Source organism: Sebastes fasciatus, chromosome 3, assembly GCF_043250625.1.
Source record: "Sebastes fasciatus isolate fSebFas1 chromosome 3, fSebFas1.pri, whole genome shotgun sequence".
Classification (NCBI taxonomy): Eukaryota; Metazoa; Chordata; class Actinopteri; order Perciformes; family Sebastidae; genus Sebastes; species Sebastes fasciatus.
In genome coordinates this window covers 25,668,656-25,685,632 of record NC_133797.1, presented here as the reverse complement: position 1 = coordinate 25,685,632, position 16,977 = coordinate 25,668,656, and the positions used below count along the sequence as shown (strand labels likewise).

At 39.8% G+C, this 16,977-nt stretch overlaps 2 protein-coding genes and 1 pseudogene across 3 annotated transcripts; all 3 read right to left on the bottom strand.

Moving 5' to 3' along the window:
- Positions 1–1,727: 1,727 nt before the first annotated feature.
- Positions 1,728–16,835, bottom strand: LOC141764564 (zinc-binding protein A33-like). 2 transcript variants are annotated; one of them, XM_074629868.1, is made up of 2 exons: positions 16,733–16,835; positions 1,728–3,457 (listed from the first exon to the last, which is right to left on the bottom strand). In XM_074629868.1, exon 2 carries the CDS (start codon positions 3,453–3,455, stop codon positions 1,818–1,820), a length of 1,638 nt encoding a protein of 545 aa, XP_074485969.1. In that variant the 5' UTR covers positions 3,456–3,457; positions 16,733–16,835; the 3' UTR covers positions 1,728–1,817. The 2 variants fall into 2 exon arrangements, with proteins under 2 accessions (XP_074485969.1, XP_074485968.1); XM_074629867.1 differs by lacking the exon at positions 16,733–16,835 and adding an exon at positions 4,106–4,230.
- LOC141764570 (E3 ubiquitin-protein ligase TRIM21-like) lies at positions 10,235–11,875 on the bottom strand. The gene has a single exon (XM_074629873.1). It carries the CDS (start codon positions 11,870–11,872, stop codon positions 10,235–10,237), a length of 1,638 nt encoding a protein of 545 aa, XP_074485974.1. The 5' UTR covers positions 11,873–11,875.
- LOC141764568 (E3 ubiquitin-protein ligase TRIM21-like) lies at positions 13,697–16,080 on the bottom strand (annotated as a pseudogene).
- Positions 16,836–16,977: the final 142 nt, after the last annotated feature.

Genomic DNA, 16,977 nt, shown 5'->3' with positions numbered 1-16,977 from the left:
ATATGTAACATTGTGAGTTAAAAATATCATGATAATAAAAAAGAAGAGTGTTTTTTCTCATTGCATCACTCATGGATTTTGAAGCTGGAATTAAAACAATCACAGTCATTATGACATATTGAGTGTAGATTGATGAGGAGAAAAAGTGAATGTAAATAATCATCTGCTTATATGATCAATTTGACCCAGACAGACGTGATCACTGTAAGCGGTTTGTGGGTAGCCGACTGAACCAGAGTTGGTGATTGTTGGAAAGACTAATAAAGACGGTTTTGATGAGTTTTATTTTGTTAGTTTTATTTTCTTACAAACTCTCACATAAAACCTGGTATATAAATAACAGACATGTGAAGCACTAACACATGCCAGGTGGAAAATATTCTGAAGACATTAATTACATTCATCATTATGCTCTCCATCAATGTAGGATAAAAAACGTGGATTACAGGAAACACAATGTATTTCTCATGAAGTAAAGCTTATGTGTAAACCAGGCTTTTCTGTTTAGTGTTTGGTGCTCAAGTCACTGCTTACTCAGGCTTTGTGTTCAACAAACTAGTTTATTTACAGTTTTTATTTAATAATCACATATTTACAGATTTCTTTGACTCAATAGCCATTTTACCAGTATTCACAAAACAAATAAAAAGTGACCAATAATTAATTATACCACATTTCACACAAAATAGAAAATTCTATTAGCATCTATTCTATTAATTAACTTTCTCTATTCACTTTTTATGCCCACTATAAATAAATGACATACTGTATTCTGTAGACACTATAGGGATGTAATAGGCCTTACTTACCTTAACTTTTTTTGGTAGCATTTCATTTTACAGGTCTGCAAATTTCATGGTAATTAGGTAATAATTAGCATGTAACCTATTTGAAATTTCTTTGAAATTATTGTTATATAAAAATGTATCGAAAATGACTTTATTATAAACATTTATTTAATAAACATTTATATTTAATAATTATACGCTAAATTAGCATATAATGGTTGAAATAGGGCCCTAAGGCTTGAGAAGCGGCTATTTGCTGCTCTTCATTAAAAGTGGAGAACCCAATCTAATAGAAGACACTTTTGATCAGGCACAAATCTCACCATCATGTGACTTATTGTCTACACAAATGTAACCTGGTAGCTAATGTCATGATTCAGGGAGTTTTTAAAGAAATTTGAAATAAATGATTTGCTAATTATTATCTATTTATCAGCAGACATAGAAATAAAGCAAATCAATTAACTTTGTATTCTTTTCCTGGAAATGTATTAAATAAATTACCAGCTATTGTGAAATAGCGGAATACAATTATTAAATAATATTTATAATAAAGTAATTTTTGATAATTTTTGGGTTAAATATTGGGGTAATTTGGCAGTATTTCCAAAGAAATTTCAAATAGGTTATTTGCTAATTATCACCTAATTACCATAAAATTTGCGGACCTGTAAAACGAAGTGTTGCCCTTTTTAAAAAAAAAAAAGATTATTGGGGCACTTTCACCTTTATTTGAGGACAGTGTAAAAATGGGGGGGCGGAGAGGTACCAAGGCCGGAATCAAACCCAGGACATGGATGTTATACAGTATTGTATACGCTGTAACCACTCGGCTACCAAGGTTTGAAAGGGTTTTAAATATATACTCTCCACATAACGAGGGTCATGATGCAGGATTGAAGACATGAATGCATCAAATCAATGTGTTGGCTATGTAGAAGATAAGATGTAAACTCTAACGTGTTGTCATTAATGTGTACATGTTCCCTTGAATGAAAAAAAAATCAATACATGAAATAAGATTAGTTATTAATTTACTCCAACAGGAGAGATGATCAGAGGAGCAGAGTTTTTACCACCATCATTAAGTTCAGGACTGAAGTACGGGAAGAGTTTCTCAGTGAAGCAGCAGCCAGTAAAGGAGTAGATAAGAGCTGCAGAATCTACGTCATAAAAGGAGACCAGACCCTCCTCATAATCCACAAACACCCCCACCTTCTGAGGCTGAGACTTCAGAGAGAGACTGACTCGAGGGACATCAAGAGCTTTGTACTCATTTCCATTTCTCAACCATATAGCCCAGTAACCATTCTGAGGGCCCAGCCTGATGTCTCCCTTCCTGTTGATCGACTCTCTGGCCACTCCTAAGTCCCATTCAGTCTTTCCTTTAACTTGAACCTCAAAGTGAAATCTGCCTGAAGAAAAACTCTGCTTTCCTAAAACACAAACACAATCAGAAAATCTTTCTGGGTTGTCTGGGAGATTCTTCCTCACATCACCATGATTCACTTGTTTCCCATCGTAAGACAGGATGAGTTTAGGATGAGCTGTATGAGGATCAAGAGTCACATCTACTGCATACTGCTGGACCCTCTTGAACTCAGCTTTAACTAGCTTCTTCATCTCTTTACTGAGTGTCTCCTCCAGCTGAGCCACAGCTTTCACCACAGTCCCCTCATATGATGGACGGACACTGACCTCTGTCCAGTCCTTGGTGGGTGGAGCAGCTTTCAGGGACTGGACACTCTGGAGAATATGGAGTTGGTCTTCAGAGCGTGAGAGCTGCTCCACTTCAGCCCTTCTCTTCGTCAGCTCAGAGATTTCCTGTTCCAGCTCTTTGATGAAAGCTTCGGCCTGTTTTTCTGTTGTTTTCTGCTTCTCTTTGATCGTGTTGATGAGATTGGCCTGGCCTCTCTCAACAGACTCCTTCAGAGCAGTGAAGACCTGAACACCTTCTGCTATCTCTCTGTCTGCATTTTCCTCACTGAGGTCAACTGAGTGTTTGATCTCCTGAATCTTCAGTCGTCTCTTCTGGATCATCTGCTGGATTTCACCCTCTGTCTTCCCCAGCTTGGCCTTCTTTCCTTCATATTCTTCTTTCAGAGGAACGACATCATGCATCTTGTGGTCTACAACATGACAGAGCATGCAGACACATGTCTGGTTGGTCTTACAGAACAGCTCCAGAGGTTTATCGTGCTTTGCACACATCCTGCCTGCCAGGTTCTCCACAGGGTCGATCAGCTGATGTCTTTTCAGCCCTGACATTGTCAGATGAGGCTCCAGGTGAGTCTCACAGTAGGAGGCCAGACACACCAGGCAGGACTTCAGGGCCTTCAGTTTGGTTCCAGTGCAGACGTCACAAGGAACTTCTCCTGGTTTGGACACTTGTTGTTCTGAGCTGCTGCTGCTGGTTTTCTGTTGAGCTGACTGTCTGAACTGAACAACCATCTCAGAGATGAAAGTGTTGACGTGCAGTTCAGGTCTTGTGTTGAAAACCTTTTTACACATCGGACACAGGTACTGGTCATTAGTATTCCAGTGTTTATTGATGCAGTTTTTGCAGAAGTTGTGTCCACATGGTGTACTGACTGGATCAGTGAACACATCCAGACAGATGGAGCACAGAAACTGATCTTCAGATTGCAGATTGCTGGCAGCAGCCATGTCTACACACATAGTGAAAGAAAAGAAACAAATGTGATTACTGTTCCTTTAAGTATAACATATGATATTAGGTAAAGTAATTATGAATTATATATCCTGTGTTTTGACTTGCAATGAGCCGCGAGCAACCAAAACCATTTAAGCCGTGTTAACAAGCTCAAGCTTGCTACTCTGTCAAAATGGCACCTAATATATCCATAACATGTTGTGTAGACCAATTTGCATTGAATAACACTGCTAACAAAGCTCTGCTTACTTGATGACAAACACATTGTATTTCCTCTATAGCTGCTTCACATTAAAAGCCTCCTGCTGGTTCTCTGGTGGAAAGCTTTTAATATGAAACAGCTAGAGGAAATAGAGGAAGCAGTATGTAGGAAGCGATCAGTAAACAGTAATAATAGCAGGAAAGTAGGAGTGAAACTAAACTCCAAACCACCAAGACTCAGTTAAAAGTTACTAAAGTCCTGAGAACTGACACAGAGAGACTGTTTAAAGCTGTTAAAGTTCTTTCACTGTTTAGAGGACCTGAAGACAAACAGACATAGTTCAGTATGAAATGAAAAGAGTGGAACTTCCTGCCTGAGTAAAGCTGAAGTTTTGTGTTAATCCTGGTTGTTGAAAGTGTAAATATTATCAGCTGTACTCACCAGTGTTTGGCAGAAACTCTGCTGTGTTGTTGAGAAACACCTGATGAACTCAGTTTGAATTTTCTTTTAGAGAGAAACAGAGACTTACGTGGCTGCCACTCTGACAAACTTCACTCTAATTTCTGCAGTGTGACGTTGAAGCTCTCGTCTTTCTAGTGTTGCTCCGCCTCTCACTGCAGCTCTGTTGGTTTGTTTCCTCCCTCTGATTTACACGGTTATTGGGAAATACCAGGTTCTCTCTGGTTAATATGGAGCAAAGGTGGTGATATACCTAACAGGTAGGAGGAGTAAGGCATGTTAAAAGTTTTTTCTTATCTTTATTATGTTGAAACTTTAAGGTGCCTCAGATTTACTTTAGCCAGAAGAGTTTAGTTTATTTGACACAAGAGAGACGTCACACATATCTGTAACATGTCAATAACACATTAAGACTTATTTACATCATGGTCATTGATATCAAGGAAACATACTGTCATCAAATCAAACAACAAATACAATATGTATCATCAACAAGAAAATCAGAACATCAGGCAATAAAAATAAACTGGAAACACAAAGTTTGGAAACTTGTGTTTGGTCGATTATTTCTCTGTTGTTACAATGCTAATGGTCATTGTATTTTACATCGTTGGAAAGCCTGTTTATTTACCTTCGCAATGATGCCCAACTTGTAAGGATCATGCATTTGTGGGATGAGCAGCACAGTTGATTATGTGGGGAGCGCCCAAGAAAAATTTGCCAAAATGCTCCGTCAATGGTAAACAGTGTATTGTCCTGTTGGTATTGACTCTTGTTTTGAGTTGTTTGGTGGATTGGATGATTGAACTCTCTATCAGTAACAAGGAACAAACACGACATATTGATTGATTGAATCCACCGTCAGGAGCCTCAGTAGCGGTGGAAGATCCATACGCAGCCACAACAGCCTGGCACCTCCTCCTCACGCTGGTAACCAGCCTGGTCACACGTTGCTGTGGGATGGCGTTCCATTCTTCAACCAGGATTCGTTGCAGGTCAGCCAGCGTGGTTGTGTTGGTCACTCTAACACATACAGTACGCCCAAGCTGATCCCACAAGTGTTGAATTGGGTTGAGGTCTGGACTCTTGGCAGGCCGTTCCATTCTCTCTACTCCCACATTGTGGAGGTAGTCTGTGATAACCCTGGCTCTGTGGGTGTGAGCGTTGTCATCTTGGAGTATGAAGTTAGGTCCCAGATTGTGGAGATATTGGATCACCACTGGCTGAAGAATCTCATCCTGATATCTCACTGCATTGAGATGGCCTTCAATGATGACAAGCCTTGTTTTGCCAGTGAGGGAGATGCCCCCTCACACCATGACACTGCCCCCACCAAAAGCTGTTACTCCATCGGTGCAACAATCAGCATAGCGTTCTCCACGTCGTCTCCATACTTTCACCCTGCCATCCAACTTTCTCAGACAGAACCTGGACTCATCACTGAACATGACATTCCCCCACATGTTCAGGTTCCATTTTCTGTGTTGTCGACACCAGCCCAAACGGGCCTGACGCTGAAGGGCAGTCATTGCAGGCTTCCTGGTAGCCTTATGAGAATACACTGTTTACCATTGACAGAGCATTTTGGCAAATTGTTCTTGGGCACTACCCACATAATTATCTGTGCTGCTCATCCCACAAATGCATGATCCTTACAAGTTGGACATCATAGCGAAGGTAAATAAACAGGCTTTCCAACGATGTAAAATACAATGACCATTAGCATTGAAACAATGGAGAAATAATCCACCAAACACAAGTTTCCGAACTTTGTTTTTCCAGTATATATATACATACAATTTAACTATAGGCCTTTTCAGACATGGAATATGTAACATCGTGAGTTAAAAATATCATGATAATAAAGAAGAAGAGTGTTTTTTCTCATTGCATCACTCAATGATTTTGAAGCTAGAATTAAAACAATCACAACTTTCTAAAATCCTGTTTTCACAGTCATTATGACATATTGAGTGTAGATTGATGAAGGAAAAAAAATGAATGTAAATAATCATCTGCTTATATGATCAATTTGACCCAGACGGACGTGATCACTGTAAGCGGTTTGTGGGTAGCCGACTGAACCAGAGTTGGTGATTGTTGGAAAGACTAACAAAGGCGGTTTTGATGAGTTTTATTTTGTTTGTGTCGACTTTGACTGAAGTGTGTTTTACGATGCTCCGCCACTAGAACAGTTGATTCGCCCAGTTGAAACTACAGCAGCGGAGGGCCACACACACAAACATACACCTAATGTAGGCCTATAGCTACATGTTGCAAAATGACTTTTACTCTACCATGAAACATTCATCACTTCACATGACTGTCTGTCTGAGTCATTCCATTCAACCATAAAATATGCAGGTTGTGCAACGAACTGGCAACCATTAAATTCAAGTGAAAGCAATGGAACGGAGGAGGGAAAGTGTGACATCTATTGGCTGAATGTTATCAATGTTTTCAATAGCACCTTTAACATTATTAAAAGGAAAAACAGCAAATCTTCACATCTGTGAAGCTGGAACCATGAAATGTTTTTACATGAAATATGACTTAAACCATCAAAATAATGAATCCATTAATGTTCTGTTGCTCTACTAATTAACTAATCGTTCAGTTTGTACTTGTATAAAGTGTTGGGTAGTATAATCTAGAACAAAAATCATATTTTATTAACTTTTTGTATGTTTTGTCATCGTCAAGTCAGCACACTGACACACTGACAGCTGTTGTTGCCTGTTGGGCTTGAGTTTGCCATGTTATGATTTGAGCATATATTTCTTATGCTAAATGCAGTACCTGTGAGGGTTTCTGGACAATATCTGTCATTGTTTTGTGTTGTTAATTGATATCGAAAAATAAATGTATCCAGACATTTGCATAAAGCAGCATATTGGCCCACTCCCATGTTGATAAGAGTATTAAATGATTGAAAAATCTCCCTTTAAGGTACAGATAAAAAATTCATGATTAAGTTGTGATTAATTGCGATTAAATATTTTATTCGATTGACAGCCCTGATTAATATCTCTACATCCAATGGATTAAAATGGAGGCTCTACCTCTTATTTACCTGTTGCCATGGTGAATCAGAGCTCCATTGATGACGTTTTTTTATGTTCAGGTTCAACCTACTCAGAGTTGATTGAACTGACTCTGATCAGCTGTTCTGAAACCGAAAACTCAGAGTTTCCCTCCTCAGGATTAGTCAACTCAGAGTTCAGGCTCAGAGTTTGTTAAACCTGCTTTCTGAAACGAGGCCGTGTTCTCCACACAGAAACAACAACAAGTTTAAAATCATACAGTATCAATAAAACAAGAAAAGGTAAAACAAGCCAGTTTGTTTTCTGCTTTCTGTCCTGCAGCGTATTGTGAGTGCACAGAGTCTGAGCGAGGACGATATAGAATGAGAGGATCGAGAGGAAACACCCGCCACCTTCCCCCTCCTCTTCCTCATGTGGACCCCTCCTTCCATGACGACCTGCTAACGCCTCGGCCTCCATCACTCCGGCCGACGTCCATCACTTCCCATCAAGGCGTCCTAAAGGGAATTAGTTTTTTATTCCTGGTTTATCCATGACAGTAGTGTTTGTTTTTTTTACTTAAATTACCCGTTTTGGGGTATAAAGAGTATCTGGATCATAACGGCCAGAGAATTACAAGAGCCCGTCCCCGCTCCACCATCATTAGGTATGTTCTCATTAACTGGACTGGGTGTTAACATGAATCCGTTCCTTCCCTCAGGGTGGTGTAGCACGCATCCTGACAGCATCATGTACCAGGTTTACACTGTCTGACAACCATCTTCATGGTTATTATGATATCAGTCGTAGAAAGTGACACAAACAGGAATCTTCTCTCTGCTCGGATGCTTCACAAAGTATTTATTGTTTTATGTTATCAGTCGTCTTTCTGTTCAGTCTCAACTAAACACTTTTTAAAAAGGGATTTTTGTTCATTTTAAAGAGGACGATCCTCTTTAGGAAAGACAAAATAAAAAATGTGAACAAACTATGAAGTTGTCTTGTGAGTTTATTTGATTAGGTCAACATCCTGAGCTTTCGTTCTTGTCGCTGTGCACGGGTCAACGCTCGCAATCTAGTGACTAAACATTATTAAAATAAGCATCCTACAACAGTTTGTGTGAGTTTGTGCCCAGCAGCTCTTCATTTCTGTACCTGTAATGTTAGAGACCAAAGAGACGTCCCAGAAACTACAGTAAAAATCTTCTCCTCCACAGAGATTCATCCACAGCAGGTCAAGACTAAACTTCCTGTTTCACTACTGCGTCACTTTTTCTTTATCATTTCTTCAAAGAAATAACTGCGTTTCGTGTTTTCGTCGCTGGTCAGTCCTGCTTTGCCTGAAATCCCACAATGCTTTGCGATACACTCGTGTCCCAAAGAAAACAGCATTATTGGAACATTTCAACATTTTAGGAAATATGTTTTCTTCGCTTTCTTGCTGAGTGTTAGACGAGAAGATCAATAACACTCACGTCTGTATATTAAATATGAAGCTACAGTCAGGATGTGGTTAGCCTAGCTTAGCATAAAGACTGGAAGCAGGGGGAAACTGCTAGCCTGGCTCTGTCTAAAGTTTAAAAACACACCTGCCAACACCTCTAAAGCTCACTTATTAACATATTGTGTGTAGATTGTTTAATGTGTATACAAACAGAAATGTAAAAACTACACTTTGTGGTTTTAGTTGTATGTTAGAAGTGAAAGGACGAAGAGTCTGAACTCACCACAGTTCTGATCTGATCCATTTGTCTCTGGAAGTGATTCTGTTTTACGGAGATGAATCTCAGTGAAAGGGCTCCAACACATCACTACTGTCTGTGTCTCTGTTTTAATTTGATTTATGATGTGCATTCAGAAACCATACAGATTTACAAGTTTTGCTGGAAAATTAGATTTGCATTCAGCGAAGAACTACCATTGTACAACGAATTCTGACAAAATTAAAGAACGTATTTATTTAAACACAATAACGGGAACACCAGACAATATAATCTGATACAACAGGTAAGAAGTTATATGTTTGGATCCACCATCTCTCCTCAGTCAGTTTTATTCTTCTGCTTCACCTTCTTCACCCGACCTCTTCACCCGCCCTCCAGTTTGGTGGCGTCCAGTTCCAACGTCTGAGTCGGTGCTCTGTGATAGGAAGACAAACCGGTACAATACCACAAACTCTCACGTAAAACCTGGTATATAAAAACAGCCATGTGAAGCACTAACACATGCCAGGTGGAACATATTCTGAAGACATTATTTACATTCATCATTATGCTCTCCATCACTGTAGGATAAAAAACGTGGATTACAGGAAACACAATGTATTTCTCATGAAATGCAACTTATGTGTAAACCAGGCTTTTCTGTTTAGTGTTTGGTGCTCAAGTCACTGCTTACTCAGGCTTTGTGTTCAACAACTAGTTTATTTACAGTTTTATTTAACAATCACATATTTACAGATTTCTTTGACTCAATAGCCATCTTACCAGTATTCACTAAACAAATAAAAAGTGACCAGTAATTAATTATACCACATTTCACACAAAATAGAAAATTATATTAGCATTTATTCTCTTAATTAACTTTATCCATTAACTATTTATGCCCACTATAAAAAAATTACATACTGTATTCTGTAGACACTATAGGGATGTAATAGGCCTTACTTACCTTAACTTTGTTTTGGTAGCACTTCACTTTACAGGTCTGCAAATTTCATGGTAATTAGGTGATAATTAGCAAGTAACCTATTTGAAATTTCTTTGGAATTACTGCCAAATTACCCCAATATTTACATAAAAATTAATTGAAAATTACTTTATTATAAACATGTATTTAATAAACATTCATATGTAATAATTATACGCTAAAATAGAATATAATCATGATAAAATGGGGGGGCAGAGAGGTCCCAAGGCCAGAATCAAAACCGGGACAAGGCGGTTATACTGTATTTTATACACTGTAACCACTCGGCTACCAAGATTTGACAGGGTTTTAAATAGATATTCTCCACATAACGAGGATCATGATGCAGGGTTGTTCCCTTGAATGAAAAAAAAATCAATACATGAAAGAAGATAAGTTATTAATTTACTCCAACAGGAGAGATGATCAGAGGGGCAGAGTTTTTACCACCTTTAGTAACATAAGGACTGAAGTATGGGAAGAGTTTCTCAGTAAAGCAGCAGCCAGTAAAGGAGTAGATAAGAGCTGCAGCATCTACGTCATAAAAGGAGACCAGACCCTTCTCATAATCCACAAACACCCCCACCTTCTGAGGCTGAGACTTCAGAGAGAGACTGACTGAAGGGCCAGCAAGAGCTTTGTACTCATTTCCATTTCTCAACCATATAGTCCAGTAACCATTCTGAGGGCTAAGTGTGATGACTCCCTTCCTGTTGATCGACTCTCTGGCCACTCCTAAGTCCCAGTCAGTCTTTCCTTTAACTTGAACCTCAAAGTAAGATCTGCCTGAAGAGAGACTCTGCTTTCCTAAAACACAAGCACCACCAGAAAATCTCTCTGGGTTGTCTGGGAGATTCTTCCTCACATCACTATCATTCACTTGTTTCCCATCATCAGACAGGATGAGTTCAGGATGAGCTGTATCAGGATCAAGAGTCACATCCACTGCATACTGCTGGACCCTCTTCAGCTCATCTTCAAGCAGCTTCTTCATCTCTTTACTGACTGTCTCCTCCAGCTGAGCCACAGCTCTCCCCACAGTCCCCTCATATGATGGACGGACGCTGACCTCTGTCCAGTCCTTGGTGGGTGGAGCAGCTTTCAGGGACTGGACACTCTGGAGAAGATGGAGTTGGTCTTCAGAGCGTGAGAGCTGCTCCACTTCAGTCCTTCTCTTCGTCAGCTCAGAGATTTCCTGTTCCAGCTCTTTGATGAAAGCTTCGGCCTGTTTTTCTGTTGTTTTCTGCTTCTCTTTGATCGTGTCGATGAGATTGGCCTGGCCTCTCTCAACAGACTCCTTCAGAGCAGTGAAGACCTGAACACCTTCTGCTATCTCTCTGTCTGCATCTTCCTCACTGAGGTCGACTGAGTGTTTGATCTCCTGAATCTTCAGTCGTCTCTTCTGGATCATCTGCTGGATTTCAGCCTCTGTCTTCCCCAGCTCGGCCTTCTTTCCTTCATATTCTTCTTTCAGAGGAACAACATCATGCATCTTGTGGTCTAGAACATGGCAGAGCATGCAGACACATGTCTGGTCGGTCTTACAGAACAGCTCCAGAGGTTTATCGTGCTTCGTACACATCGTGCCTTCCAGGTTCTCCACAGGGTCGATCAGCTGATGTCTTTTCAGGCCTGACATTGTCAGATGAGGCTCCAGGTGAGTCTCACAGTAGGAGGCCAGACACACCAGGCAGGACTTCAGGGCCTTCAGTTTGGTTCCAGTGCAGACGTCACAGGGAACTTCTCCTGGTTTGGACACTTGTTGCTCTGAGCTGCTGCTGGTGGTTTTCTGTTGAGCTGACTGTCTGAACTGAACAACCATCTCAGAGATGAAGGTGTTGACCCTCAAATCAGGTCTTATGGTAAAAGCCTCTTTACATATGGGACACAGGCACCTGTCACTAGTATTCCAGTGTTCAGTGATGCAGTTTTTGCAGAAGTTGTGTCCACATGGTATACTGACTGGATCAGTGAACACATCCAGACAGATGGAGCACAGAAACTGATCTCCAGATTGCAGATTGCTGGCAGCAGTCATGTCTACACACATAGTGAAAGAAAATAAGCAAATGTGATTACTGTTCTTTTAAGTATACCATATGATATTAGGTAAAGTAATTTTGAATTATATATCCTGTTTTTTGACTTGCAATGAGCCGCAAGCAACCAAAACTATTTAAGCCGTGTTGACAAGGTCAAGCTTGCTACTCTGGCAAAATGGCACCTAATATATCCATAACATGTTGTGTAGACCAATTTGTATTGAAGAATAACACTGCTAACAAAGCTCTGCTTACTTGATGACAAACACATTGTATTTCCTCTATAGCTGCTTCACATTAAAAGCCTCCTGCTGGTTCTCTGGTGGAAAGCTTTTAATGTGAAACAGCTAGAGGAAATAGAGGAAGCAGTATGTAGGAAGCGATCAGTAAACAGTAATAATAGCAGGAAAGTAAGAGTGAAACTAAACTCCAAACCACCAAGACTCAGTTAAAAGTTACTTAAGTCTTAGAACTGACACAGAGAGACTGTTTAAAGCTGTTAAAGTGGGCTACTGTTTAGAGGACCTAAAGACAAACAGTCATAGTTCAGTATGAAATGAAAAGAGTGGATCTTCCTGCCTGAGTAGAGCTGAAGTTTTGTGTTAATCCTGGTTGTTGAAAGTGTAAATATTATCAGCTGTACTCACCAGTGTTTGGCAGAAACTCTGCTGTGTTGGTGAGAAACACTTGATGAACTCAGTTTGAATTTTCTTTTAGAGAGAAACAGAGACTTGCGTGGCTGCCACTCTGACAAACTTCACTCTCGTTTCTGCAGTGTGACGTTGAACCTCTGGTTTTTCTAGTGTTGCTCCGCCTCTCACTGCAGCTCTGTTGGTTTGTTTCCTCCCTCTGATTTACACGGTTATTGGGATATACCAGGTTCTCTCTGGTTAATATGGAGCAAAGATGGTGATATACCTAACAGGTAGGAGGAGTAAGGCATGTTAAAAGGTGTTTCTTATCTTTATTATGTTGAAACTTTAAGGTGCCTCAGATTTACTTTAACCAGAAGAGTTTATTTTATTTGACACAAGAGAGACGTCACACATATCTGTAACATGTCAATAACACAATAAGACTTATTTACATCATGGTCATTGATATCAAGGCAACATACTGACATCAAATCAAACAACAAATACAATCTGTATCATCAACAAGAAAATCAGAACATAAGGAAATAAAAATGTATATACATACAATTTAACTATAGGCCTTTTCAGACATGGAATATGTAACATTGTGAGTTAAGAATATCATGATAGTAAATAAGAAGAGTGTTTTTTCTCATTGCATCACTCATGGATTTTGAAGCTGGAATTAAAACAATCACAAATTTCTAAAATCCTGTTTTCTCTGTCATTATGACATATTGAGTGTAGATTGATGAGGGGGAAAAGTGAATGTAAATAATCATCTGCTTATATGATCAATTTGACCCAGACAGACGTGATCACTGTAAGCGGTTTGTGGGTAGCCGACTGAACCAGAGTTGGTGATTGTTGGAAAGACTAACAAAGACGGTTTTGATGAGTTTTATTTTGTTAGTTTTATTTTCTTACAAACTCTCACATAAAACCTGGTATATAAATAACAGCCATGTGAAGCACTAACACATGCCAGGTGGAAAATATTCTGAAGACATTAATTAGTTATTCATCATTATGCTCTCCATCACTGTAGGATAAAAAACGTGGATTACAGGAAACAATGTATTTCTCATGAAATAAAGCTTATGTGTAAACCAGGCTTTTCTGTTTAGTGTTTGGTGCTCAAGTCACTGCTTACTCAGGCTTTGTGTTCAACAACTAGTTTATTTACAGTTTTTATTTAACAATCACATATTTACAGATTTCTTTGACTCAATAGCCATCTTACCAGTATTCACAAAACAAATAAAAAGTGACCAGTAATTAATTATACCACATTTCACACAAAATAGAAAATTCTATTAGCATCTATTCTCTTAATTAACTTTATCCGTTAACTTTTTATGCCCACTATAAATAAATGACATACTGTATTCTGTAGACACTATAGGGATGTAATAGGCCTTACTTACCTAAACTTTTTTTGGTAGCATTTCATTTAACAGGTCTGCAAATGTCATGGTAATTAGGTAATAATTAGCAAGTAACCTATTTGAAATTTCTTTTGAATTACTGCCAAATTACCCCAATATTTACCTCAAAATGTATCGAAAATTACTTTATTATAAACATTTATTTAATAAACATTTATATTTAATAATTATACGCTAAAATAAGATATAATCATGTTAAAATGGGGGGCGGAGAGGTTCCAAGGCCGGAATCAAACCCGGGACATGGCTGTTAAACAATATTGTATACGCTGTAACCACTCGGCTAACAAGGTTTAACAGGGTTTTAAATAGATATTCTCCACATAACGAGGGTCATGATGCAGGGTTGAAGACATGAATGCATCAAGTCAATGTGTTGGCTATATAGAAAATACGATGTAAACTCTAAAGTGTTGCCATTAATGTGTACATGTTCCCTTGAATGAAAGAAAAATCAATACATGAAATAAGATTAGTTATTAATTTGCTCCAACAGGAGAGATGATCAGAGGGGCAGAGTTATTACCACCTTTATTAAGACCAGGACAGAAGTATGTGAGGAGTTTCTCAGTGAAGCAGCAGCCAGTAAAGGAGTAGATAAGAGCTGCAGCACCTACGTCATAAAAGGAGACCAGACCCTCATCATAATCCACAAACACCCCCAACTTCTGAGGCCGAGACTTCAGAGAGAGACTGACTGGAGGGTCATCAAGAGCTTCATACTTTTTTCCATTTCTCAACCATATAGTCCAGTAACCATTCTGAGGGCCCAGTGTGATGTCTCCCTTCCTGTTGATCGACTCTCTGGCCACTCCTAAAGACCATTTAGTCTTTCTTTTAACTTGAAACCTCAAAGTAAAATCTGCCTGAAGAGAAACTCTGCTTTCCTAAAACACAAACACCATTAGAAAATCTCTCTGGGTTGTTTGGGAGATTCTTCCACACAGCACCATGATTCACTTGTTTCCCATCATCAGACAGGATGAGTTGAGGATGAGCTGTATCGGGATCAAGTGTCACATCTACTGCATACTGCTGGACCCTCTTCAGCTCTGACTCAGCGACCAGCTTCTTCATCTCTTTACTGAGTGTCTCCTCCAGCTGAGCCACAGCTCTCCTCACAGTCCCCTCACATGATGGATGGACGCTGACCTCTGTCCAGTCCTTGGTGGGTGGATCAGCTTTTAGGGACTGGACACTCTGGAGAAGATGGAGTTGGTCTTCAGAGCGTGAGAGCTGCTCCACTTCAGTCCTTCTCTTCGTCAGCTCAGAGATTTCCCGTTCCAGCTCTTTGATAAAATCTTCGGCCTGTTTTTCTGTTGTTTTCTGCTTCTCTTTGATCGTGTCGATGAGATTGGCCTGGCCTCTCTCAACAGACTCCTTCAGAGCAGTGAAGACATGAACACCTTCTGCTATCTCTCTGTCTGCATCTTCCTCACTGAGGTCGACTGAGTGTTTGATCTCCTGAATCTTCAGTCGTCTCTTCTGGATCATCTGCTGGATTTCAGCCTCTGTCTTCCCCAGCTTGGCCTTCTTTCCTTCATATTCTTCTTTCAGAGGAACGACATCATGCATCTTGTGGTCTACAACATGACAGAGCATGCAGACACATGTCTGGTCGTTCTTACAGAACAGCTCCAGAGGTTTATCGTGCTTTGCACACATTCTGTCTTCCAGGTTCTCCACAGGGTCGATCAGCTGATGTCTTTTCAGGCCTGACATTGTCAGATGAGGCTCCAGGTGAGTCTCACAGTAGGAGGCCAGACACACCAGGCAGGACTTCAGGGCCTTCAGTTTGGTTCTAGTGCAGACGTCACAGGGAACTTCTCCTGGTTTGGACACTTGTTGCTCTGAGCTGCTGCTGCTGGTTTTCTGTTGAGCTGACTGTCTGAACTGAACAACCATCTCAGAGATGAAAGTGTTGATGTGCAGTTCAGGTCTTGTGTTGAAAACCTTTTTACACATTGGACACAGGCACCTGTCACTAGTATTCCAGTGTTCATTGATGCAGTTTTTGCAGAAGTTGTGTCCACATGGTGTACTGACGGGATCAGTGAACACATCAAGACAGATGGAGCACAGAAACTGATCTTCAGATCGCAGATGGTTTGCAGCAGCCATATCTACACACATAGTGAAAGAAAACAAACAAATGTGATTACTGTTCTTTTAAGTATAACATATGATATTAGGTAAAGTAATTTTGAATTATATATCCTGTGTTTTGACTTGCAATGAGCCGCGAGCAACCAAAACCATTTAAGCCATGTTAACAAGGTCAAGCTTGCTACTGTGACAAAATGTCACCTAATATATCCATAACATGTTGTGTAGACCAATTTTTATTGAAGAATAACACTGCTAACAAAGCTCTGCTTACTTGATGACAGACACATTGTATTTCCTCTATAGCTGCTTCACATTAAAAGCCTCCTGCTGGTTCTCTGCTGGAAAGCTTTTAATATGAAACAGCTAGAGGAAATAGAGGAAGCAGTATGTAGGAAGCGATCAGTAAACAGTAATAATAGCAGGAAAGTAGGAGTGAAACTAAACTCCAAACCACCAAGACTCAGTTAAAAGTTACTTAAGTCCTTAGAACTGACACAGAGAGACTGTTTAAAGCTGTTAAAGTGGGCTACTGTTTAGAGGACCTGCAGACAAACAGTCATAGTTCAGTATGAAATGAAAAGAGTGGAACTTCCTGCCTGAGTAGAGCTGAAGTTTTGTGTTAATCCTGGTTGTTGAAAGTGTAAATATTATCAGCTGTACTCACCAGTGTTTGGCAGAAACTCTGCTGTGTTGTTGAGAAACACCTGATGAACTCAGTTTGAATTTTCTTTTAGAGAGAAACAGAGACTTGCGTGGCTGCCACTCTGACAAACGTTACTTCATTTCTGCAGTGTGACGTTGAAGCTCTCGTCTTTCTAGTGTTGCTCCGCCTCTCACTGCAGCTCTGTTGGTTTTGTTTCCTCCCTCTGATTTACACGGTTATTGGGAAATACCAGGTTCTCTCTGGTT